The sequence below is a fragment of the Egretta garzetta genome, unplaced genomic scaffold (assembly GCF_000687185.1).
Source record: "Egretta garzetta isolate BGI_Z169 unplaced genomic scaffold, ASM68718v1 scaffold533, whole genome shotgun sequence".
Classification (NCBI taxonomy): Eukaryota; Metazoa; Chordata; class Aves; order Pelecaniformes; family Ardeidae; genus Egretta; species Egretta garzetta.
This window is the reverse complement of record NW_009259191.1, coordinates 1,388,730-1,416,630: the sequence shown is the minus strand read 5'-3', so window position 1 is coordinate 1,416,630 and position 27,901 is coordinate 1,388,730. Positions and strand designations below refer to the sequence as shown.

General features: G+C 36.8%; 1 protein-coding gene across 1 annotated transcript in view; it reads right to left on the bottom strand.

The window, feature by feature from the left end:
* Positions 1 to 27,901, bottom strand: part of SPATA6 (spermatogenesis associated 6) — a 54,430-nt gene that overhangs the window by 11,003 nt on the left and 15,526 nt on the right. Inside the window, exons 2-10 of the mRNA XM_009635752.2 lie at positions 23,807 to 23,978; positions 21,997 to 22,045; positions 21,084 to 21,125; positions 19,597 to 19,721; positions 14,974 to 15,054; positions 12,071 to 12,349; positions 10,355 to 10,442; positions 8,589 to 8,629; positions 6,703 to 6,875 (exon numbers count right to left, since the gene is read on the bottom strand). Coding sequence (XP_009634047.2) covers positions 6,703 to 6,875; positions 8,589 to 8,629; positions 10,355 to 10,442; positions 12,071 to 12,349; positions 14,974 to 15,054; positions 19,597 to 19,721; positions 21,084 to 21,125; positions 21,997 to 22,045; positions 23,807 to 23,978 — 1,050 coding nt within the window. The remainder of the gene's footprint in view (positions 1 to 6,702; positions 6,876 to 8,588; positions 8,630 to 10,354; positions 10,443 to 12,070; positions 12,350 to 14,973; positions 15,055 to 19,596; positions 19,722 to 21,083; positions 21,126 to 21,996; positions 22,046 to 23,806; positions 23,979 to 27,901) is intronic.

Genomic DNA, 27,901 nt, shown 5'->3' with positions numbered 1-27,901 from the left:
CCATGAAGTCATGGCATTTTCTCTTATTTATAACGCAGCTGCTGTTCTTCCAACATCCAGGTTGCTGGCGCTGAGAAGAGAAGTTGGAATAGATTGCCTTTGGGAAATAAATTTTATGAAATTCGTATGTAAGATTTCAGATCATTGTTATTAATCCTAAATTTACAAATATCCTTGGAGATAAATGTATTTACTTTTGGAAAAAAGAAAACCCAGCTTGCTATTATTTTCATTTAGAAAATACATGGCTATGTCTGCAAGAAGAAGATTTAAGTACCTAATTCAAGAACTATTAGATTTCTTTCTTCAGGTGATTTTATTAATCAATCCACTAGTGTGCGCTGTGGTATAAAAAAAAAAAAAAAAAAAAAAAAGGAAAAACCATCAAAACCTTAAGTGTGATTAAAACCAGTATAAATTTCTTTTTAATTAGTTTTTCTAGTATTGTTATTGTCTAATTTTAGTAATAACTATAGAGTCCAATCCACATTTAAAGTCATAGTGTTAATATTTACACCAGCCAAAACTCAAACTAAAATAAAATCATGCCTGAAATGCAACAACCATAATCTGAAGTGAAACCTTTTTATGATACTCTAACTCCCCTATTGGAAATATTTTATAAAACAGGCTTTAGAGCACAGCTTCTTAAGGTATAAATAAAGGGATTCCATTTGCCCAAAATCACCAATAACGAGTTTTTAAAATGACTAGCTACTTATTTATGTGATTAAGGTGTCACTATCATATTGCAATGTTGAAAGGAAAGTCATTTCATTTCAATGACTGTTTGTCCTGATAAATGAAATAAACTTCTACAGCTGTATTCTTTGTCATACTTTCAATTTTCCCTGGGACTTGCAAACATTCTGCAGTTACATCAGTTTAAATTGTTTATTGATTCCAATAGATTGTATAAACACTTTGGAAATATAGCTCAGTGACCTAGAAAAAGCCAGATCAATCAGAGAACTTCTCAAGATTAATTTCAAAGATGTTGTGTCGAGTACGATCAAGGAAACAGAACCATTTTCCCTTGTAATGTGAGTAAAGGCATTTATTTTCTTTTATGAGATAAGGATTTTTTTTTAAGGTCATGTAGACAACATCTACCTTGATAAAAAAAAAGAAGCCTAAAGATTGTGTGAAAGATTAAAGTTATTTTCATGTATAATTTTATCCATTAGGATGAAATACTCCATTAGAAATACAAACAGGATACATCTACCCATGTACTCTAGTCAAACAGCAGCTTGCGAACTTGAGAGCTGTAATAAATAGGAATTTTCAAATGTCAGACAATCCAATCATCCACTTGCACATAGCAAAAATGTTAATATCACAATTAATACATTTCATATCAGTAGAATTAATGCGAAAGCCTACTGCAGATATTTGCAATGCCTATCGTGACCCCTTCCCCCACCGTCACACCTCCTAGCCTTGTGAACAACTCGGTGCATGTGGCCTCCACGACGAATTCATCAGCTTCAAAGACACAGACTTCATGCTGAGGAAAACTACATTACAAGGTCAAACTATCAGAGGACAGAAATCAATGAAGTACTGTAGTACCAGATTCACAATTGGAGAGAATGCTACTGTAACGGGGGAGAAGAGGGAGAACTCTTAAAGCTAAGTATAACCTGAAAAACCATAATCTGCAAGAACTTATACATGGAACAAGAGAGATCCTCAAGAAAACCAAATATATTTAATTCTGAAATAGCAATAAACCTCACAGATTTTATATCCAAGTAGGCATTTATGCAGCACTCACAGTAAGTGGAGAAGTTGCTTTATTCTTATTTAAGAGGACATGAAGTGGCAATTCACCACGATGAACTTGGTTCTCAGTGTGTACTGGTCTGTATGGAGGCACAGTAGAAAGGCTGGGCTACACATAAGAGTTTTCCTGGTCTACTTAGTAAAGGATGCAATTTTGTTTTGCTTTTTCTTAAAATTACTGATGGCTACGAACCTTAGTGTAGATGCAGCTAAACCAGTGCAAAAGTGTTTTAGAGACTGTATTGATACATACCAGTACCTAAATTGTAATGAAAACGTATCAAAATACAAATACTGTAAGAATGCAAGGATTTTAAGTGGAAGAAGTATGCTGCTTGCACAATGCCAAGATACTACTATGAAGCAGAAACAATTACACACAGACAAGGCCTTAAATCAAAGCACAGCAGCCTATATATTTGGAAGCAGAAGCTGATGGCTTAGCTGTGTACCCATTTGCACTCCCTCTTTAGTAAGAGATTAAAAAAAAAAAAAAAAATGCTCATCCTTTCCAAATAGTTTCTCTTATTTTCAAAAGCCCTGTTAGTTTTTGGCCTTGAAACACTAGAGATACATTCGGTACTGAGTTTTTAAATTAGTAAATGCTTTCTTTACCCTCCTAAGCTTCACATCTAGTCCTTAAAACTGGGGCAGGATACATCATCCTCATGTAAAAAGTGAATCCCAGGTGGCAGACAGCTTCCAAGATGTCAAGGAAGGCCCAATACTCTAGCTGAGCAGTTGCCCCAAAAAGGTTCAAGTTATTCTGGTACTAAGTCATTAGTATGTCATTAATGGGCTGCACCTCCCCATCTTTGGAAGCTTTTCCATTACCTTCTATAATCTCTGAATTTATTTGTTTATACACAAAACAGCTTTGACAGCAATCAATTTCAAATTTACCTACCCTTGCAGCAAAATCAACCAATGAAGGTGACAAATAGTAGAGATGTTGGCCAAAAATATGAAACAAGGCTTAGGTACTGTTCAGTTTTGCAGAATACAGCACTGAAATAACTGATCTGCATGTGTTGATTTCCAGAGGTTAAGTTAAAGAATGCAAAATAAGGAAACTTCCCCAAGAGCTAAGACTCATAAACCCAAAAGATTCAAGAACAACCTCACTACCAAACTAAATTCAAAAAAAAATCAGAAATAATGACTTTTAAATAGCTAGAAATAGACAGGAAACCTAGTTGCAACCTCTCCTGAGAGCAAGCTTTTTTTTCTGAAAACTCTGCTAAATTTTTCAGTGTTCTACTTTGTAGTAGAAAGTTCTCAGGATTTAAACACTCTCACAGAAGTAAACCCTGTCTTAGGATGCAAGCCACAGTCTAAAATACTAGGTGAACTAGCTGTGGTCTGGATTTTGCTATGCAACAAAACTAGTACCCAGGATCCTGGGGTGACATTTCATGATCACTAAAGCCAAAGCTTCTGATAACTGGAATTACTATCATTAGTAATAGCTAAATTCATGCTGGTATTTCCCTTGTACTTGAAAAAAGATAACATAAAAAGATGGTAGCAAAACAGCAGAGGAGTATTACAGAAGGGCATCTGATCCATACAGTTAACCTCTGTCTTACTTCAAACAAAACTTAGATTTTTGTTAAAATTTATAGTAGGTAAGATCACATATTAGCAGTATAACCAGGAGAACATAAAAAAGACATTGAGCTAGACTTCACTCTGGAAATTATTATTCTTCAGATCAGTGATAAAAAACAAAAGCAAAAGCCTGCCATGTCCAGAGTAGGAAAAAGAATCCTTTGATCCCAAATGCATGAGAAGTAGCTTTGCCTCTCAACATAACAGAAATGGTCAAATACTCCTATGATTACTGCTGTCTCTTGAGAAAAGAATTTCTCTTGTGCCAGGAGATAGCTCCATTCAGAGGACTTCTGTCATTACCTTACAGAATCCACCTCATCGTTTCTCCTTTTCTTTACAAAAGGTACTTTGCTGCAGGTTTCAGTGCTGCAAGGAAGGCTTAGCTTGTAAATCCCAAGAAAAAAACCGTCCTCTAGGAGTGCATGAGGATGTACGTGCACTATGAAAGCAAGGATTGGGCTTGAATTTTGCTTTCCTGCAGCAGCATTGAGTGAATAATGTGCTAATACTCTTTCACAAAGCATACAGTATACTTATCTACACACAAAAGGATACTCATCTATGCACAACCAACCAGTCTGTGGGGGTAACTCAACTGCACTGACTGAAGCTGGCCACACATCATGGGCAGGAACTGGAGTGTGCATGTACCATTGCTCTGCACAGGAGCTAGAATCAAAATGAGAAGTAGAGATGTAGAACCACATTGCTCTGCTTAATGTCAGTTTGCAACACTAGCAAGTGCTTTCCTTAGGTGACCTAAATAATGAAAAATGTAAAAATAAAGTATGAAAAATAAATATTCAAAACTTTGCCGACTTGTTCAGCAGTAAATCTATTTACAATTCTGCTTCTGGCTCAAACCCAGTGGAAAAGGGGAGAGGATCGATTTGTGGTCTCTCTAGCAGGCTCACAGAAAGGGACTGGCAACTGCTACAAAAAGAGCTCAGAGGACCTTATGCAAGACCCCAATTTCTGTATCACTGAAAAGTATTGCTGTGGCTTAACAAGTGTTCAGCAGTAGTCTGGGAAGTACTCCCAAGAAGGCAGGCATTCACTTCACGCTATTTTTAAAAAAAAAAAAAAAAAAAAAAAAAAGGGAAAAGGGAACTAAAGGTCAAGGTGGGAAGTCAAGTTTCGTATTGACTGTGGGTTGACTAGCATTTTAAAAAAAATAGCCTGGATATGCTAAGCTCTTTTATTTTGAATTACAAAGACAAATTGAGGAAATAAACACCAAATACTGTGAGATAAAACTGTATTCTTGCAAATACACTAACACTGGTATACTTTCAGTAGTACTGATTTTCTCTGTATTTGTATGATCTGAACAGCAGCATTTGCATGCATTTCCAAACATTGACCTCCGATCCATGTTTGTCATTCCAACTATAGCTCTCAGTATACAGTCAGCTAAAGCCATTGTTATCTCAGCAACATGAAATAGAGATCAAATTTTTTAGAATATGCCCTTTATGTTCTCATTTTGAATTTTTTCTGATGACAAAAGCAAATACTTACATCTTTATGTTAAAGAGATGTTACATCTCTAAAGAGCTGAGAACATTTTTTTCTAATAAGAAAAAAATATAATTTCACAAGATCACAAATCTCTTCTGGAGAGGGGCTTGTAAGGAGAAAAAGCAAGAATATTCAGATAATTTCAAGATTAACTGGCAGATGAATAAATTACTACGCATGTAACAGCAGCTCACAACATACAAGACTTTCCTGCTATCAGTATAAGGAACCCTGTCAGCTTTACGTATATTTTTATTTTAAAATTTACCCCCCCCTCCCCCAAAGGAGTCCAGTTGCAAAAAGAAGGATAAAAAAGTCACCACTACAATATCTCTTCCCCAGACATGGGTAACTAATGCACAAACAATGTCAGGAGAGAGCAGGGAGGTAGACAAGATGACAAAAAAACCTCCTCCAAACCCCAGATACATCCTAATCTCTGTATAACAGTTCTCAAGAAATACTATTACACAGAACAACAAACAAGCAAGTTTTCAAGCAGAGGAAGATGTTAAAACACCAACTTGCTCTTCATAAGTATTAAAAATTCAATCCCCACCTGCCATCTGTCATTTTTCTTTTTAAAGAAAAAAACTGAGACAATTTTTCTATTTTGAAAAAGCATTAGGCTGTGTGTAGGCCACAAAATACACTCTGTGAGCATTGACTAACTGAGGTACCAACGGTAACAGGGATGAAACAGCCTGGAACAAGCGTGAACTAGCCACCAAAGTACATCTACCAAGTAGGGCCTCAGTAAATACTTCAGCATTTAGGAGAGGACATCAGTTTGATCCTCAGCTTCTCCCAATTACTTTATGTATTCAGGCCCAGGTTTGTATATAGTTTTTCTGCTCCCAGAAAGCCATCTAGTAACTTACTAAACTGAATGTACAGTAGAAGCATTGTGCATCAAGGACATGTTCTACTCAGCAGGAGGTAGGGAATTACTCTCCTTCAAGGACTGGAGGACTTAAGCATGAAAAAATGTGTCTGTTTTGACATTTCTTCCATCCCACCCTCATGAAACAATGAAGCATCGAGGCTTGCCCAAAATATTAAGCCAGGGATTGAAATCCACTGAACTAAGGGATATTAGGAACTGTCTCCACTCCAGCCCCATTGGTGTCAGTGGAGACTATTAAGAAAACTAATTTAAATATAGCAATTAATATGCACAAAATTGCTGTACAGGCCCACATTTCAACTTAAACAAAAAAACATCTTAGGATGTCAATAAAGCAGAAAGATTGGAAAATAATACACTTGACTAGTGTACGTTATACACCCTAGTCACACATCTGACTACAGAATAGCCACAAGTATGTACTTACAAACACTAGGCTGAACAACAAACACTAGGCTGAACAACAGTCAGAAGGAAGAAAGGTTTCCAAGTACCTCCCATAAAGCCTACTTGACATGTATCTATATTTACATTCCTGAGATTCTAATCACCTCTGAAACAGTGATTATTTAAGTATTCTCTGTTTCAGACAGACATTAGCAGTGTGAAATCTGAGGCTTCATTGTTTCAGAGGTTAGCAACAGATATATCAAAAATCCTTTTCATTGACATATTATTAGGATTGTATTCACTAAGCAGAGAGGTGATGGCAAACACAGCACCTGAGGAAAAGTCAAAGGACAGCATAGCTGTGGGGGAAAGATTTTTCAGTCTCTTCAGCCTGCACACCTCCAAACATGGTCATGCAAGTACTGTTATCACCTGCTCATGTTAATAATTCCAGAATTTCACAAACAAAATCAAGTCATTACCTTTCCCTTAGAGAAGATCGATTTAGCACCGAACTTTGAGAATGCTTCTGAAATGCTGGAGGTGTTGAATGCTCTGATGAAGCAGAATGCAACTGTCTGTTGGGTGGATCTGAGATCACATCCTCATGGCAGACATCAGAACTGTCAAAGTCTTTTCCATGAGTAGATTTTGCCTGTAAAAAAACCCACCAAACCTTGCTAAAGTTTATTATGAATATCAAGATGTACAGTTTTCATGTTTTTGTTTTTCAAACCAAAAAGTTAAAGGTTGCACATACATGTAGGAATAGCTGCCTGCTGCAGAAAGAATAAGGACCCTCATTTCATAGAAAAAGCCTTGGTTTAAATTAAATCAACAAGTGTCAGAGGACCCTGTTGGTATCTAACATACCATCTTCTGGCAAAGTCTAGTGTAACAGGCCTTTTATCACCTTTTCTGACTGCACAATTTAAAGGCTTACCCCTCCCAGGAATCTCAAAGATTCAGAATGATGCCCGAGAGTCTAAACAACACAAACCTCAGTGTGGGAACCCTTGTTCTTAAAGACTTTTTTTTTCTCATTATTTGCTGTTCTTCAAGGGAAAACTCAGGCTCATCTACTCACTCTTCACTATACTAGTTACTCCTTTCATAGTTCCCCTTAACCTGAAACAAACATGTCACTAAAATGTCTCCATGGGTTACCCCCTTCTACCTGGAATGGGGACTTTTACAGGAGCTGTTTCCCAAAGCTGAAGAAAAAAACAAAACCAGACCAACAATAATCAGGTTATTCATTAGCTCTTTCCAGGCTGCAGGGGCTTTTTTCCTCAGCTTTGGGAAACAGCTTGTCTTAAACAAAGTTACATTGTATTTCTGGCAAGAAAAAGATACATTCTCTTCAGCCCTGATTTTGTGAGAATCACAAGTGATTAAAGGCATCAAGAACATGATGCATTAACCTGTAGCTCAGCTATCTGCATTCTCCAAACAATGACTGCTTCTAAAATCTACTTTCCCGTTGAGGGGCAGAGGGACGGGGGGTCAACACAACCTTAAATTAGCCATCATTAAAAAACCCACAAAACCCCCCAACAACGTATCTAGCATATTTAGTAGAAATTCTCTATTTTCTTTACAGTTTCTCATTTACAGCCGTGGAACAATCCAGAAGTGGCACAATATATTAGACTCATATGGTACACAAAACTGCAATCCTTGGTAATACAAGTTTAGAATCTGACAAGTGTGCTTAACATATATCAAGGTTTATCCTTTTGATTCCCCTTCTTTCCTCCTCCCTGTTATCAGTTTTCCCAGCCATTAGAAAACCTAAGAGGGCACACATAATTAAATGCCTAAATCCACAATTTCTGCAGTACGTCAGGAACACAGGCAAAAACAACTAAATGAGGATGGAAAGAATAAAAACCACCACAAACCAAAGGAACCCTGACATTAATCTTCAGATCCATTTAATACACAAAGCAGCTAAAAATCTGAAAAAGCAAGGATGTGAAATAACAGAACAGTGGCTTGCCAGCTGTACCAGTGCTAACCTTTGCATACAATTCCGGAATGAAGTGTGCTCTCAGAATGACCGGGAAGGCAAATGCACACTGCCTTTAAAGACTCTTCTATCTATGGCCTTGTCACAAACCTTGATGCCAAGGAGAAGCAAGTTCTATACCTACTTGAACATTTTATAGCGTTGTTTCACATTTCTATTTGTAAATTCGTAATCTGTCATCAGGCCTAAAACTGGTTAGCTAAGATTTAAAATGTCCCTTTTCTTGCTTTTGATACTATAGTAGATAAAGTCTCAAAAGTACCTACAAAGGACAATCATTCTCACTCAGGGCTTCCCAAAAACAATTTGTAAACAGTAGCACTTCAAAGTACTCACTTTGGCTTTCTTGGGTCTGTAGCTGCCAAGAAGAGAAGGATCTGGAGAAAGAAAAAAGGTGCATCACAGACGAAATTAAAAAGAAAATCTGAACATCTTGAATTTTACAAGATCTTTTACAAAATACCTTATCTCTCCTCCCAAACAGTACTAAAGCAATTTATTATTATATATTGTGAAACTCTGAACAGTGTCCTCAGAATATTTCAGGAAATCACTTACTTTAGCTGAAAACAATTACTTCACATTTCATGGAATACAATGTTTATAATAATGAGTCGGTGTAAGCACCGTCTTCTGCATAGACAGAAGTGGTCCATTTTGTTAAGCTGTTAATTGCCTAAATAGATATATAATCAAGCTCTACCATTCCCAAAAATTCTTACGTACATGACACTACCTTACTAATCTCTTCTGAACAAGCTTCCCAGCGACCACCTCTTCCTCCTTCTATCACCTCTTCACTCCTTCCCTCACCACTGACCCACAAACATGAGTACAAAGCCCATGGAAACATAGGCAGAGAAGCTATGAGATCCATACTGGGTTAGGATGTTTCACTAATGTCAATATTCATCTCACCCCTGAAGGACTGACATTAAATTATGTCTGGCCTCTTGACTTGTTTTAGCAGTCTGTACTGAACAACCCTCATACCGTAACCCAAGCCCAAAGAGGCACTTCTATGGTGTACAGCAATGTAAAGAGAACCCTCTATTAGCTATCTGCACAAAAGCAAAGAAGGACTAAACTGTACTGTCAGTATTAAGAATTCTAATCCTAGGAATCTTTTTTTCAGAAGTTACAGTTAAGCCTCAAGACACGGGCAGGTGTGAATCCTTTGGCTTTTAATAGTGAGGTAGTTTTCAGGCTCTGAACCACTGGCCAGAAACCATCAACTCATTTCATAAGTAGGCAATGGTATCAGTTGATAATAGGTTTGTTACATTATCCAGCTACTACAGATCGGTAAGTATGACCCCAAAGGGAATGTGAAACCTTTAAATTCCTGCACCCAGTGCTACTACAAAGAACAAATCTAAAATAACAAGTTCTTAATGATTTGCTATATAACAATTTATAATTAGTGAGGAGGTGCAATAAAAATTAGGCAGAGCACATATAGCACACAAATACTGATGAGACTCATTAAAATCCTCATATTGCCAGACACATGCAATAAAACCAAGTTTTAGGGTACTTCCTTTAATTTCTGGTCCCATACCTTTTAATAAATCCCTACTTACTGATACCAATGAATGCCAAAGCAGATATTTGAGCACATCCTGGATGCTCATTAATAATGGTAAGTCACTGATCCACTACTCACAAATACTGCTGAAATAAAAATTATTCATTTTTGAAGAAACAGAGCCCTTGAACTTCAAACTGATCAATACTCCAAGCCTGAACAACACACCCACAGACTGTGGTGCAGATGCACTCCACTATCCAACTCATCAAAACAAGTGGAGTGAAACGGAGCACTCACCTGAGCTTTGGTATTTTCTATTCCTACTTTTGTATCATGTAGAACTATATTCCAAGTTTCATGAGGTAAAGAACTATTCAAAACCACCTTTTGCAGCAGTAGCTTATTCAGTATTCTTCGTATTCCTGGGAAGAACAGCTTTTTCTCCATTATAGACTGACTTTTTTTTTTTTAATAAATAAAAAAACAAAATAAAACCCCAAACCAAAATAACCTCACTAAACTACTGCAGAAAACAAAAGCATTAATGAGATATATAGTAGAAAATACTGACCATGGTCTACCTTGGTCCAGGCTTCCACTGTGCTTTCTCGTGTGGGACACCAGGTATGAAGTTTAATACTAGGACTTGGTTGTTCAACCTGAAGCAAAAATATGTTTAAAATGCTCAGTATCAGATGTATCAATTTCTATTTTTTTCACTTTCCATTCATAAGATATCTAGTCCGTTCGGAAATATTTTAATTCTTACTTAAATACTATTTAAAACTATTTTCACAACACTTTGCTCATATTATTTGTATTATTAGCATTACTGTGCATAAACAAAAACAGTACTAGAAATAGAAAGGTCTAGAAAACTCTATCATATTGTTCAAAGAAAAAAAAATGTACATAGTTTCTCCTTCATCTATAATGTCTGCAGTCTTTTTAAACAATTCTTGGTGTCTCATATTTATTCCAAATAGTTCAGATCTCACCAAAAGAGATCTGAATCTTTTCCTAATTAAAACAGTTACATTTAACATAATCTAATTTTGAACGTCACACAACACAAAATCTCCAGGCCAAAAGAGTCCTCAGCAGTAAAGATGCCCTAAAACGAGTATTCTCAATCTAGAAAGGCCATGATGGTCAGGGTACAGTACATTAAGGGACTTTTTTTGTACAAACATAACCAAGCAATCAAAATCAATAGTCACTGTTTACAGACGCTATAATTAAACTGTGAACTTCACCTATAGATCAAAAAACAGAAGAATCGATTAAAAAGAGTTAAAAGAAAGATATCTGAGAGAGAGATAAACAGTAGGTTGATGAATGATTAATGGCTTACTAAGGCTAATCTGAATTTCTAAAAGGTACCTATAGATCGAATAAAACTTGGAAAAGAATTCTAAAATTTGGGAAGATATTATTAATTAATTTGTACATAAACTAGAAGAAAAATTAAATAAAGTGAGAAGCAAACTAATTAAACACTGAATTATCTCAATGGCTGTGACAAGCATCCAGAATTGTAGCCAAATCAATGTCATAGCACAGAATCAGAACAGTCCCGTCTCTGCCCCTACACATACAAAGTGGCATTCTAAAAATAAAGGATTGTTACAATCATAAGAAAAATAGAAAAGAAAAAAAGAGAATGTGACCCTCCAAGAGGCTGGGAAATCTGGCCCCTTTGTATTAAAGCACTTAAACACAGCTTCTTTAAACAAGCACCCAATTTCAGAACAATTTTTCACATACAGTTAGCAAAAAGTCCTTATGTGGGTGCAAACGTCAGACTGGTTATGAACTGTAAGTCAAAGTGTTAGAGATGTAGCTTTGAGCAAAGGAAGTGTTTCAAAGATCATAGGATGCCAACATAAAAAAAGTTGAAAGAGAGGAAGTGTAAGTGTTCATAATGTGACTAGACACTCTTTATTTAAAGTCTTATTCAGGAATTTTTAATACTAATATCAATTACTTCCAAGCTGAATTTATACACCTATTATCCTGTCTAGTGCGCTGGAAGAAAAGAAATGGGGCCTCAGAGAATTTAACCAAGATATTCATGAAAGAATTTGATCTTTGTCTGTTACTAACGCAGATGAAAGAAATTTTATTTTAGTTAATTTTACATTTAAATTACTATGTGACAGACTGTTAAGGAGAGAAAAATTATTCATCTAAACTAAGAGCTGAATGAATTTTTGGAGCAGTATTTAGTGAAAGAACAATATTTGATCTGAGCTTAAGCTGGAAGCACTTTGGAGAGAATACAAACCCGTCTAACTACAAATGGAGGTTTATCAGTTTCTCTTCTGAATTCATAAGGACCAAGGTTTAAATGGGCCAGTCGTTGCCTGGCTTCTTCTGATAGCTCACACATTCGTCTTTTTGTGTATGGAGATGGAGAGCGTGATTTAGAAGCTATTGTAGGCTGCTCGTAGTTCTTTGTTGCTAGGCTGTGCCTGCTTTTCTCAGGTGAAAGAGTATTTTTCTTTGGTAACTTTGTTTGCAATTTTCCATTTGGGGTTGAGTGATGTACCCAATTCAAATCACCCTAAAGTGAAAAAGAGAAATTATCTGGTTTGACAGCATGCAGAACAAAGATCACTGGAAATAATGCAAACGGGGAACTAATAATTTTAACAGAAATAAATGCCATGTCAGCTGATGTTCCCCTCACAAAACTATAATCAAACAGCAATTTAAAAAACAATGTATTTATCATTTTCTCTGAAACCAGAAGGAGGTTAAAACACACATTACTCCATGTTAAATGTTAAGGTTAAGTGTCTCATACTTACCCAATTAACTTTCTCACACAGTTAGTAGACAGAGACTGTAAAAACTTAAATTGAATTTTGTCACAAGTTCATTTAACACAGACTTTACCTGGACTGGACATATACAGATTTGAAGCATTTTTTCACCTGTTTAAACCTTTTTTAACCTTTTAAAAGTCTTATCCTTTAAAATAAAATACATAGATTAAAATAAAAGCCTGTTTAATAGTTTAAATTACATTCACTTAGAGTTGCCTAATGCCTCGTAAGAAGTGTAATTACATTCTTTGGTATTTATATTTTCTTAGATCATGGTGAATTTACTAGTTCTTTAAACAGTTATAATCAAGAAGCTATGTATAGTAAAAAAAAAAAACAAACCAAATAAACCACACTCCCCCCCCCCGCCAAAAAAAAAACCAAACCCAAAACTTTAAAGACCATCTTCCAAAGATCCTCTCAAATCATGTGAATACTTTTGCAAAAGAAGAGGCAAAGCAGCTGTTTATTTGTAAATCTGGCACTTGACATCCGAAACAGATTTTGTAGCCAGAATTTATAAAAATCCCACCATTATCAAATACCTCTGAGTTGATATTGCTTTTAAAATAGCTACATACAGCAGCATAAAGGAAAGTGGAGGAACAACCAACCTCACCACCTCCCTTGCCACAACATAGGATAGGGGTGGTGCTGTTGTAGCTTTTGTTGTTGTTACTAGCAAAGCTTACCTAACAATCAGGACTAACACTCCCTCCAAATAACAATTAACTTCTTCAGTGTCCAATTTCAAATTCTGGGAAACTGTTTCCAACACTGAAGTTTTGTTTAAAATATATTATCATTCCTTTGTAATTCCTGGCATTAAATGAGCATTCAATTACTCTACAAGCTTTATAGGTCAAGGCTTTTTAGATTATACAACTCTTATCAGGCTACTTAGTCAGCAGCATGTTTTAACTTTGAATACCACATTATGGATAATGAGGCTTTTTGGTCAACTTGGCCACAATTCACATGTTATAAAAGATCAAAAATAATGGTATAACAAGACTTCTTCCTGTTAGAAATTATTTTCAAGCTTGAAGAAGTTGACATTATTCTTAAATATGAATGTTGCATGCACTACTTCAGTTCAGAGGAACCCAGAAATAAAGTGTCCAGCTTGCCTTCAAGCCTTTCCCCCTACACCCAACAATGGAGGTGGCTGAGGTTGCGTGTTTGTTTTGCATCAACACGGTTAGAATCTGGCATCACACAAACTGTTTACGCCACTGTCTTTCTCACGCCTGCACTAGCACTTGTGCAGCTGGTAGTGAGCCAGAGTATGGAACTGGCCCAAAGAAACCCAGACCTAATTCTCTAAGACTGATTTCTATTTCACCAGAAGTAGGCTGTGCTTCTTCTGGCTTATGCCAATTGTGAAACTAGATCTTCACTGCAACACATACAACTTTGATATGCCATTCATAACATTAAATGCTTCTAAGGACATTTTAAATCAAACTGCCTTTACTCAAGTCACCTTCAATAGTTCGTTTTCTGACAATGCCAATTTCCACTGATTTCTTTTTACTCGTTATCCAAGTGTCTCAATACATTTATTTTGCTAAATTTGGAAGAAACTTCTCAGTGAACTAATTAGCAATGCCACAAACAGGTCAAAGTCACCTAACCCTCTCTGCATGCAAGCCTCCCTGACAACCATTCCATTTTAATGATACGGCACCATTTTTCAATAATCTGGCAAAAAAAGGAGGATGTAAGAGTAACCTTATGTGACAGCTTGTGCCAGGAAACCCAACCAAAATTTCAATCTGTGAGACCACAGAAGAGTGCTACTAAATGAACAAACACATCAGAGCGGTTTTTTTTCCCCTAGTCTCTTCAGCTACATTACCTTTAACTTTGCTCGCTGCAGAAGCAGATTAATATTGGTGACAGCCTTTTCAACAGAAATCTTCATTTCCATTACTGTTACTGATATTGTTATGGAAAACAATTAAATTAATTGGTTTGTTTGATAATGTACCTTCTCTGACTTCACCTAGCTTTCATCGTCCCACCTTAATTTTAAGTGTCAGTAAGAAATGGTGAGAAGGCATCTTTCCACCTACAAATACGCCAGGGATTGACACTTCAGCTGATCATAGAACATAGAAGCTGATAATTGTTTCAGATTCAAGGAACTCTCAGCATTTACTGTCATGCACCAAACCCACACTTTACTCATACTTGATTAAAAATTTAATCAAGTTGTCAAGCACCCATGACAACTGCTTTAACCACAACAAAAGAATGAGAAAAGTTTGAAGTGAGCAGCACATGCAAAAATTGGAAACAAGGCTATCAATATTAAATCTAGAAATTAAATTGCAAACAATTAAATTATGCTAACCTGTATGTGACTCCTTCCTGAGCTTAACAGACTTTCTGTAATAAGGGAGCTTGTAGAAAATCTCAATTTTGGTGCAATTCCCTAGAAGAGAGACAATAATTGAACATCAAGCTCCAACTCAAGATAAAGGGTATCAAAGAAGTAAATGTCACCTAATGTAACAAACCATTCCTAATTTTCAGCCATTTCCTTTGTTAATTTCAGCCTTTAATAAAGATAATTAGAAAAGACAGAACAGCAATGGTAAATGTCAAGATGCTAACATTTGCATTTCTGACAATTCAATTACAGATGATTATATTGCTTTCGTATAACAATTAAGGTCTGACTTTTATTTCAATACATTTCTTTGTCAAAAGCACTTTTAAAGATTTTTCATGCCATGCTATATAGCATCAATAAAAATTCCAGTCATGCTCTAGAAGTTTCATTAATGCTAGCTTTGGAAACTTATTTATAAGTGGTCTCAATTGTGCAATTTTTTTTTTGTAAAAACATTTTGAAAATCAGTCAATTACACTGCATATAACTATCCCTTTGTAACAGCATGATTAAGAATCCTCTTTATTCTGTAATCATTACAGCAAAGTCCGATTTCTGTGAATTGTCTCCCATGTTCTATAACCATGTTCCACTTCCTCTCAACCCCCTCTCAGACATGTGGCTGGCAAGAGGCAGCCCTAGTTTGACCAATTTGGAGTCAGTGGGGTCCAGCTGGGCCTCCTGGTCAACCAGCATACATGTACTAAAGGCCAGCAGGTCCTTCCATCTTTACATGGCTAACATTTCCTGTTCAACTCTTCTTTTACTTCAGCCATGTCTAGAAATATAATATCCTTGTGAGCTCTACTTCCTGTTAAATTTAGCTAGAATTGGCCAACATATACAAAATTTGCTGGGTGTAAATGGCAAAGATTATGACACACAAGCATTATTTCCCCTAACAGCAACATTAAAAAAGACATAAAATAACTAAAGGCCACACATGCTATAAACAAGTGGGAATCATCTATGTGCATCTTATCCAGCTCTGTAGATGCAAAGAGAGAACCAAGTGTCTTTAAAACTTTTTGCCCTCTCTTCTTTCAACAGGGACAGAGTTTGCTGCCCTGAGGCATCTGTCTGCATAGGCACTTGTGCACTTGAGCACACACTGAGAAAAGAAAAAGAGCTGGTCTGTTTGTGACTCTGCCCCACATTCTTAAGAATTAGCAGGAACTTCATGAGTGAAGTCTCCTGCGGAACCAAACTATTCTCTACCACCTGCCCAAACAGAAACTGATTTCCCATAAGGGAATATGATCTGGCCCCAGGTTAGGTCATGGAAATGAGATGACAAAAATGCCAAGAAAGCTCAGTCATAGCAATTAACAGAGTCCAGGATGCAATCAAGTCAAGCTATGGCATATAAAAGAGATTTTAAAGCTGACCATCTTTAATCAACTCATTTTTTAGTACTAATGAATTGTCAAGTGCTATCAACAATTTTAAAAAGGACACATCAGAATTAGTAAGTCTTCTATAAAAAGCAAAAACAGAGCACCTACTGCTCTTACAGAGACTGAGAATGATTTCAGCATTGTTAAATCCTCACAGCTAAAAAAAAAATAATAATACAAACCCATAGTTTCTTCAGAGAAATGGTTTATGGAGAAGTAATATGGGAGGGCACTAGCATACATAGCCATGGGCATGTCAAAACTAACTTACAGGCCAAAAGCAATCAGAGAAGGAGTTCTGCAGTTCCCGAACTTGGGATTGCTGAAGGATATACAATATAGTATTACATAAAAACTTCCGTTTAGCCCCAAACTTATCTGTAAATGAAAATCCAGCCAGAGCATTTTTGGGATCTATTAATCTGCCTCCAGCTTAGTGGTGTCTGCAGCCCTGAACAGGCTTGTCAGTCCCTCTGTGCCAGTCATTAAACACAAGTGATATGGACATACTATTAATTTGATTATAGAAAAACTGTAAAGGTAGTTCATGTTTAGAAGAACCCAAGTTAGAAAACAAGTCTAATATGTGCTTTTGACTGAAAGAAGCATGAGTACAAGTCTGTAGCTTGAACAAGTATATATGAATAGAATAGAAGGTCTTGTGTTGGTATGCTAATGAAAGATAGCATAACTAAAAAGAAACTGTTTTAAGTAACATGGCAAATACTGCATGAGGGTGGGGAATGGAGATAACGACATCTGTAAGAAGTTAGCACCAGTCAAGGCTTAAACAAATCCTGAAATGCAAGGGTTGCAGAGAAATACAGAAGAGCCAGCAAAAGCCTCAGCTGGGCAACACTGGACCAGGAGCGATAATTCGAGGCACGTCTTGTATGCGTATTGTGTTTGTAAGCCTCATAAGACATTTAGCCAGAGACATTATCAGCCAAGTGCCAGATTTCTGGAGGAGTTCTGATCCTCTCAACTTGGGATTCCTTCCAACTGGCAGATTAGCAGTGTTAATCAGACACTGCTTGTCACTGCCTATCTGAACTCCACAACCATAACCTTGCTGTTGCTACCTTTATTTTTTTAATAAAAGACAAATATATTGGGAATCAAAGTGCCACTGAAGCACAGCTGTCAGTCAAAAATACTCAACATCTCAGCTAGCTATAAATAACTGTTCATGTAGGAAGAACATGGCTTGACTAGCATAGGAATAATGCGAGGGTTCTTAAGACCTTGTTTAACACTTTCCCTTTTCCTTAGCATTCGCATTCAGTCCTTGGTGCTGACAGGAGTTAGCAGGAGATACTTGCCAGTAAAGCTTAGGGAACACTAGAAGATGGAGGCATTTGAGACTGCATTTCTACTGGAGGTAAAAATCCTCTCATAACTTATTCCATTTGGCAAGCAAGGAAAGAAACCACAAGTTCTTGTCGGGAGCCTCCCTCCAATTCCAACAAATACAGCTTCTTTATTATTCCTGCAAATGAGGTCAGTATGCCAAAATCCTTTCTTAAACTGGTTTGTCTGCGATGGAGATGGAATGGAGCAGCAGATATTTCTGCAGTCCTCATTCCAGGACAGAGATGGATTTCATTTACACTGTTCCCAAGGACATGGAAGTACATTTCTGTCTTAACATCAATCAACTTTTTAAAGCTACTACTGTGTCATCATTCAGCTACACATTCAAATGACTCTGATCACATCTTCTCACAGCTCAAAAATTATGGCACCTTTTCTTTATTAGAAAATACATAATTTTTCTATTAAAGAAGTCCAACAAAAAACCCTCAAACTTCTCTAGTGGCTCTGCTTCTACAAAGATTCATTACATTGCATTTACAAGAAAGCTGAAATAATGTTGCTATTACCACCTCAATTATTACTACCTCCCTATCTATTCTTTCTCAACATCAGAAAAGTACCTATTCTGTAAGCAATATGAAAACAATACAGTCCCACCCCCTCTCCTGAGCCACCACTAAGATGCATAGGGTAAGCCATATCAAAGAGATGCTATGACCAAAAAATGATGTGCAGGGACAGTTTAAGCTGCTGCAGAACCATACATGATGTATCACAAAATCACAGCTTTAATTCATTCAAACTTACCACAGCATTAGACACCAAATTAGCACTTCTGATTGCAAGTGACTGGGCAATTTCCAGGTTGCCCTTGCAGGGTAAAGATTATATCAGCTAAAAGACACCTATGACCTTCAATCAGCATTTCCCTCCCACCATGGGATTTGAATCCAATCACAACGGACAGGGCAACTGAGTCCTTGTCTTCCCAATCCAAATGTCATGCCACTCCACTAGTAAAATGTTACAAAAATAAGACAAAGAAAACAAACTCCAAAACCCATCTCCCATATCATCACCATCATCTTCAAAGTGCCTTCCTGAGTTATTCCTGACACCTAAGATTCAACACTCAAATTCTATGAAAGGGAAGTGTGAGATAAATTAATTTTCATTTACTATGTACTTGAGCCCTTGTCTCCAGAAAATTAACATTAATTCATCGTGCTCATTCTGCCAATTAGTTGTCATTTATCATAGCTTTTTTGAAAATGTAGAAAAGGCAAGTTACTAAATGAGCATGAATGGCCTGAACAGACTTTAAGAAACAGGCTTTGAAACTGAAAAACAATCATGCAGCCCTAAGCTAAATTTCAGTTACTATTTTAGTGGCAATCTTGCACCTCAAGGAGATCCACAGGTCAGATGGCACAGAACTATAAATTTGTACTGACTGACATTGTCCTAACAGTACCAACAATGGTCTGAAACAAAATGCTACAAAGACAGACTGAGGAGGGAGGGTTACATCGTTTATCTACTGAGAACCATGAAGTTGATATAACATCTCCCTCTTCTCTTGCATCCCTTCAACTACCAACTGCAGCACAGACTAAACTGAACGGAAGACATGCCATGGGGCCGCACTGCAAACCAAGTGGAAACTAACTTTTTCACATTAACTAATTTTTTGAAGCATATTGAAAAAAGATTATACCTTCACCAAAGTTCAACTATGGATTCCTACATTCAACACCTGAAATGGCAAAATCTGTCAGAAGTAATCGCTTTTCATTTGAAGTAGTTCAAGGGTTTTCTTCAGTGAAACACACTGTATCATAAATACAATCCACAGATATTCACTCACTGTAAATGAAGAGGACCTCTTCATTAAAATCTCACGATCTAAACCATGGTGCCCACAGGTAAGCTTAGGGTCAGGGAACAGGAAATCTCTTGTATTTTCTTCATATGTAGCTAGAATTTTTCCTACTAAAAAGAAAATATATACTTTAATTGGAAAGTAGACAAAGCCGTATTGTACAGACACCACACACAAGACCATATTGAAATTAAGATAATTTTTATTCTTTAAAAATTAACAGCATGGCTCTAAAACCTGTATCACACTAGGAAATAATCTCATCAAGTTAAATCAGCAGCAGAAATGTGCAGAATCTACTCTGAAAGTATGTTTCACTGCTATTGTAAAAAAAATTACAGAACAGTTAACACAATCTTCTTTAAGAGACGTACGAGAAGTTTTCTCTAGGCAATTCTTCAGTAGTTTTACTCTTTCTTTCGCTTCCATGCCACAGAAGAAACCAGTATCTTTAATGGCAGCCAATCCCTTATGAAAAACTGTATCATTCCATATTACAGAATAGTAATAGTAGTAGTAATAGTAGGCATAATAGTAAAAGAAATGCAAGCAACATCAAAATTGTTATCTCAGATTTTCTCACTATCCTGGTTTGCTTCTTTGAAAAAGATGTATTTTCTTTAGGGGAAAACTTTGAATGTATATCATTAAAAAAAAATGTAAATTGTGCTATTGCAGTCATTTTGTCAGCTTATGTTGGGCTGTATCACACCTATCTCTGACCCCTGAAATTAAATTCCTTATCCAGGATCTTTTACCCTCCCACAAGAAAAATCCACGTTCAGTACATTTCTTTAAGTAAACAGTCTGGTGAGTCACCTGAGAGAAGCAATCATTTCCTTGAAAATACTAAGGACAAGTGACAGAGTTCTTTTAATACCCCAGTTTCCAAACGAGTCCTCTTTAAAACTTGACTTTATTTCCAATAAAATGCAGATTTACATTATTCATGGGAACACTTGAATTTCATTAAAATAGATTTTTATAATCACACAAACCAATAACAGAAGTATGACAAATCGCTATTTATTATCTTCACATACCCCAAGAGACCTGTAATACTTATAGTGAGGATAACAGTTTTCCCAATGGTCACCATTAAAATGGAAAGAAAAAAAAGTGTCATTCTGAGAACAAGATTATGCACTCTGAAATTTCACAGACAGCCACTTTGCAAGTGAATTGTGATGCAGTTAATAAGTGTGCACTGGATGATTTCAGTTTATTTCCCATTTTTAAAATATTATCGCTTTCCTAAGCCTGAGTACAGTACATTTCAATATTCAGTTATTATTCTCTTTCACGAATGAGATCCTCTTGATCTATTAACATTTTATATTCAGAGGACTATTTGTTGAAGAGCTTTCTATGTTGTTTGTGTGTTGGAGAAAGTGATTGTGCTGTAATGGGCAATGTCCTCATGGAAATTCACCTATTAAACTGCATAATTTATGAAGAGACTGATACAATACCTGGAGGAACGAGCTGTATTAGTTCAAGTACTGCTGTGTCAACTACAAAGGAAAAAAGTTTATTACAGAGTTAAAAAAAACTAAAACGGAAAGTAATTCTTATATTAAAAACCCGAGAAAAATGGCTGACTGATTTAAGCTTCATAGTACTGTACATAGCTACACTATTTCCACTACTCCAACAATAAGAGAAAATTAAGAACAGCTTGCATAAATACCACAGATGAACACAATGGCATTAGCAGCGTGCAAATGACAACTCTAAATTTGACTTAGAACTTGCGAAGTTCTATCTGCTGCCAAGTTTGTCCTTTGAAGATAGCTTTTTAAAAGATGATGATGGAAGCTTCACCAATTTTTCAGATAACTCGCAATATGAGGGAGCATATCCCTGGAGTCTAAGTTCCGGGTCAGTGTTGTCTCACTACAATTGATTATGCTCCACACATAGCAAGACATAATTTTCTTTAAAAAAAAAAAGAAAGAATAATTTTATGAAAGTTAAAGGTTTATGCTTATGTTATTTGAAAATTAATCAAATAAATGGTCAGATAAATTAAATACATTATCTATCTGGATAACCAGCTGAATTTCCCATTAATTTTAACTTTTAGCCCTTTTCCTGTTCTATAGCATGTGGCATACATTTCAAGAGGCATTTTGTTAGTTAACAGTATTTTGGGTAGGTTACTAGTAACCAAAAGACAGCAAAAACCCTCTAACAACGAATCTTCTATTCTGAAAACCTACTTATTTAGTACATGATATACTACATTGGTTACCCACTGGCTTTTTGGAAAACAGGCTCGATAGAAAAATGACCACATACTTCAAACCTCCCAAAAGTCTTTAGACCCCATATATCCATGACATTTATGCATACAACACAGTATACATAAAAAGCAGAACCTACCTTCCAGTAACTCCACAAGGTCTCCAGGATCAACTATATCCGCAAATGCCTGGAAAAGAAATTAATAAATAATAATAATAGCATGGACAAAGTCATCAGATGAACCTCTGGGGAAAGAGAAGGGAGAAAGACAAAAAAAAAGTCAATATTCTTCCTTGCTTCAGATGGTTGCCAAGTCTTATCCCCACTGGAAAAAGAAAGAAAACTGAAATTATCATTTGGCACATGATCAAATTCATTGAAAGCTAGCAGTTCTTGACATATGCTTTCTAGCCATTCAGGGTTACCTCTCCATATTTAAATTAGGAGGTGTTGTGAACACATAGGGATAAGTATTGTTTGAGAAAATTTCAAGAGAGAAAGATAAATTGCTGAGTGTACTAGAATTCTGATAGATGAAGAATACGTTCTTTAATATATCAGTAATGCTTTTAAGCTTCATTTTCATAGAAGTGACTATTCATGTACAGAGTACTGTTCAGGGCTTTTTTTTTTTAACCTGAATAGATGGCAAGGAATAGGGGAGGATGTTGCACTGGATATTCAGCAGCTAATAGACTTCCCTCTAATTCTGTACAAAAGTCTCAGCAGTGTGGTGTAGATCACTTTGCTGTTCAAGGTATCAAACACTGAAAAATACCAAAGTACCAGAGCTCCACAAGTGTCTAGACCTATCCAATAGCTACTTTTAAGAAGACGGATATTATTCTCAGCTGTCTTGTTCACCTCCTTAGTAAGCAGATAGACCCTGGTGCTTTGGAGTTCCCCTAAATTACAAAGAAAACAGTATTCAGTTCATTTCTCTTGAGTAGCTTGTGGTAAGTTTGCCTTTAAAAAACTATGGTCTTTTTTACTCTTCAGTAGCTGATGAAATTATCACTGTTTGTATCTTACCTACATTACCAGAGCATCACTGACGTTTACTCAGTCTGGTTTTCAAAGTGCTGGGGAATGCTTAAAGGCAAAGAACTAGAAAGGGCAAATGTTGTGGTTTAACCCGGCTGGCAACTAAGCACCACGCAGCCGCTCGCTCACTCCTCCCCCTCCCTCAGAAGCTCAAAAAGTCCTTGAGTAGTCTGAGCACTACTTGGCAACAACTGAAAACATCAGTGTGTTATCAACATTCTTCTGGTACTAAATCCAAAACACAGCACTATGCTAGCTACTATGAAGAAAATGAACTCTATCCCAGCCGGAACCAGGACAGCAAAGTATTATTATTCATAGGTAGTCAAGAAGCCAGATCATATCTGTAAGATACTATGTTTCATTATCCCTGTGGTACTAATAATGAAGCTAGTAGGGACTCAGAATATGTGATAAACAACTATAAATTATAAGGCCAGAGTACCAACCTGGGAATTCTGGTGACAAACCATGAAAAAAGTATTTCAAAGGGAAAAAGATGTCATCAAATGGCTTGAGCTGCTATTCTATCTTTCTACTAAATTACATCGACTCTCCTATATCTTATACTCTTTGTTGTTCAAAAATTATGGCAAGGTAAAGAACAACATTCAGCTCCTTCCAAGCCAGGAAAACAGACACTGAAAAAGGACAGTTTACAAAAGAATGAACGAACACCTAAAAAGCCTCATCACACATTATAATCTTCAGTACACAGAATTCTTGGGTCACCATATGGATAATACAGGCACACACAACCTTTGTGCTGAAGAGAAGCAGGAGTGATAATGCTTTGCCATCCTCAGTGTGATTACTTGTGCTCAGGGATTTTGCAGTGAGTTTTTGTGGAGTTTGGGATGGGTTTTAATTAATTGGCTCATATTAGCTCTTGACATTATCTTACCTTTTCAAATACTAGTTTTTCTTGAAAGAAGAGTGGAAATGCTGCAGGGACGCATTGAGTTTTTTTGTACTGACCAAGTACAGAGACACTGAGATAAAGTTCCTCTTTGTCTTTCAGCAGCACTCCAGGGCAAGTTACCTGTAAGAGCAACACATTCATTAAACAAACGGAACTTTAGTTACGAAAGTAACAGCTGTTTTCAAGATAAAAATGAAGGCTGAAATGGCTGATTTCTGAGAGTCAGGTTATAACAGATTAGAGTTAAAAAAATTTCTTTTCTAAAGCAATTCTGTTTGTACAGACTGACCAGGAAAAATAGACATAATTTAAAAATAATCTCGACCAAATACTGTAAGTAATTATCTTCAAACAAAACTGAAACCTGGTATCCCGACCCCAGGTTAACACAGCTAAAGGCATGCACTGACTATAGAAGAGTTAATCATCAAGGGTCACATCAGGTTCTATATGAAGAGGCATGTACAATGAAGTCTACATGATTCCAAGACACAAAACACCATCCAAATTTTGGTCTAGCCACAGAAAATGAAGCTACTAAATGTACATGCTTAGATATCCATACTCTGTCCAGCCACCAAAACCAGCAAGTTTATTTGAAAATACTGTATTAACTTTGCCTTCTAATATGTAAATGAGAATCATAGAATCATATAGGTTGGAAAAGACCTTTAAGATCATCAAGTCCAACTGTTAAAGGCGAAAGAAAAAGAAAAGAAAAAGCAACTGTTGTTCCATTACTATCAGACACACAGCACACAAAGTTTTATCTGAGAAGTTTGGCCACCTTGGAGGGTACTCAAGGCAGGGAAGGCTCCTCATTAGGCTGCCAGGTACTGCCACTTATCTCTCAACTTTCTCTGGACAATTCTTACTCTTTAAATAAGAAGAAGTTGTTATGTTTTTAAAGCTCTGATGAACATCAGTGTTACTTGTGTTTTCACTGCAAGGATGTACACAACTCATCGCAAAACTATTTACTATTTTCTCCAAGCCACGTGGTTTTATTCTATTACCCAGACAGAGAATTGCCACCTTTCACTTCAGTTCTACTGCTCACTTTTTATTGCAGTATAATAAATATGAGGTTGTCTATTCCAACATAAGGTTACTGGAGAAAGCGTTCAGACTTTCAATTGCCAGGTAGAAAGACAAAGGAGGAGAGTGACAGGAATTAAAATAAGTGCTTTGGTTACAGTCTCCTACTCCCAAATGAACACTTTACTTGAGAAATACTAACTGGATCTAAAAGAAAACTATATAAACAGCAGTAAAACAGCCTCAGGTGAAAGAAATAACAGAAACCAATGTGTGGTAGGTTATTATAAATACAGTATAAGCTAAAAAATAGCGCTTCTACTCATAAATATCTGAAAAGGAAAAAAAAAAGGGGGTTCTCTCCATGTAAACCAGGACTTCAAATCTGCAAGAAAAGTGCCAGAAGAACAGATACCCCAATTGAAACAGATTGTCAAGCATTAAACAGCTTGTATGACACTCATGCAGTTGCAAGTGTGAATAGGAGTGAAAGAGACAGATTTCATTCATACAAGGCAAGATCCCCCAAACTACACACTATGAGTCATATTAACTTAGCTCTCGCTTTTCTTCTTGACATTTTTGCAGAATTTACAATCATTTTCAGCTGGGGTTTCGTGTCTTTCATCTTAGAGAAGGCAACCAATATTTGCCTATTTATTGAGGTGAAAAGTAAGAGGTTTGAAGACATCGGACAGGGCAAAACTGCAAACAACAGGTGCCATTTATTCTGGCTATCCTGGAAAAGAAATTAAATTCTTACAAATTGTCATGTGGGGCAAGATAGTACACATGGAAACTTGTGCTTCCACTACCCTTGAGTTAAACTGCACAATTCATTGCCTGGGCTGGAACACAAAATCTACATGTTCATTAAGTTTAAACTAGCTCCAAAAATGAATGACACATTACAAAATAGAATTCATGAACTGCAGATGTACACATGTGATGCATGGAGCTGCAGAACACTTAGGAGACAAACTGAAGCTCTTATCTGACTGCAAACTGTTCATGCACAGTGAGGGACCACTTTAAAAACTGTAATAGTATTATCTATGGATGAGCTAAGGAAGAGGGATATCAATGCTGCAATTAACTGAACTTACAACCAACCAGAAAGACTATGATAAATGTCTAGGACAACGTTACCCTGGACTTCTCTGCTGCAGTTCCCAGGAGGATGGAAAACGTGTATCAGCTCTATTGTTGGGACATCACAAATAGCCATTAAGAAATCACTGAATTCATCTCATGAAAAGGAACAGAATTCTACTGATCCACAACCCCCTACAGCGTTTGTTAGCTACATGCAGTCCTAAAACTGCAGCTGCATATGTAACCAATGAAAAAGGCAGCCTTGAAAAATCCCTTTAATTGCCCATTACCATCAAAACGAGAAGAGCTCCCTATGAAGGGCAATGGACAGTATTAACTTCCGCTGAGTGCAAGCTTCCAGACAGAACAGCATTTTGGACTTAGAGTTGCAAAAATAATCTTCTCAACGTGAAGAGATGCCATTTTAGCCTCCTTACCTGGCAGTAATCCACAATGCTATTAATTCATCTTAGTGCTTAAAGCTCTACCTACCTTCACTGCCGCATTTGTGAATTCTCCATGTAGCAATGACATAAAGAATAATGCGAATTTCATTCTGTTCCTACAAGAGCAATCTAAATGCCAGCAGCAGAGGTAGGCACCAAAATTAGTCTCAAAAAAACAAATAACAATGAAATATCAGTCTGAGCTATCATGAATTATTCAATTTCAATTAGTGGCAGGATAAACCAAATAAGGTCTTTAACTAAGGTTTTCCATTTTAGAAGAGCAGCCTTTCAGAAATGAACAAAACTAGCACTGAGATAAACCAAAATGCTGGTGGACTCAGCTCAGAAAAGATCTTGGAATTTCATTAAATCAAAAGGAGCAAAACCCATCCCTATGCTAAAGGGAAAAACAAAGAGGACAGAACGTCTGATACAAGTGGATAGGTGTCAAAGAGGGTTGAGAAATACGCAGAGCACTGTAAAAGAACAGGAAAAGGAATAAAAAAAATTGGACTTTAGTCAGAAATAAAGTGAACAAGGAGAAAACAGTGGATAGAGCGTAAATCAACCAAGATGTGAAAACTAACAAATCTACATCCCAAACACAACTCAATATTTTGCCTTGGTTTTCATGATACTTAACACAGGAGCAAAAAAACAACTGAACGAATGAAATGATGGAAATGGAAGTTACCCAACATGCACTAGGCCTGGACCAAGGAGCTGCAGGGAGGCTGAATCATATTCAGCCCAGGTTCTGAAAGAATGTAGTTTTTCTTACTGGATCTATACTTACCTAAAACCTATGTTATGAAAACAAGGATAGCACCATCTGCTGAAAAATAACAAACACAAGGCCCACTTGGGGCTGAAAAAGAGATCTGAAAAATTATAACCCCATCAATCAAAAGATTTAAATATGCAAAAGTAAAGAATAAAGATATGGAGGAAAACATGGCCAGAAGAAAGCCCAAACTTTCATAAGCACACATTTTGTAAAAATAGATCAATGAAGCAAAAGCTGACATTTTCATGAAAGCCTATTATCTAGATAAAGCATATAATATGATGCCACATGAGAAATTATTACTTGTTGTCCTGGTTTCAGCTGGGATAGAGTTAATTTTCTTCACAGTAGCTAGCATAGTGCTGTGTTTTGGATTTAGTACCAGAAGAATGTTGATAACACACTGATGTTTTCAGCTGTTGCCAAGTAGTGCTCAGACTACTCAAGGACTTTTTGAGCTTCTCCTGCTCAGCCAGGTGCAGAACAAGCTGGGAGTACAGCACAGCTAGGACAGCTAACCCAAACTGACCAAAGAGCTATTCCATACCATATAACGTCATGCTCGGGGGGGTTAGTTAGTTCGGTCGTAGTTCGGTCGGTTGGTCGGTCGTGGGCAGAGTGGTCACAGCTCGGGCTGTGTGATCGCGGCTCAGGGGGAGTGATCGCTGCTCGGGACGGGCTGGGCACCGGTCAGCGGGTGGTGAGCAA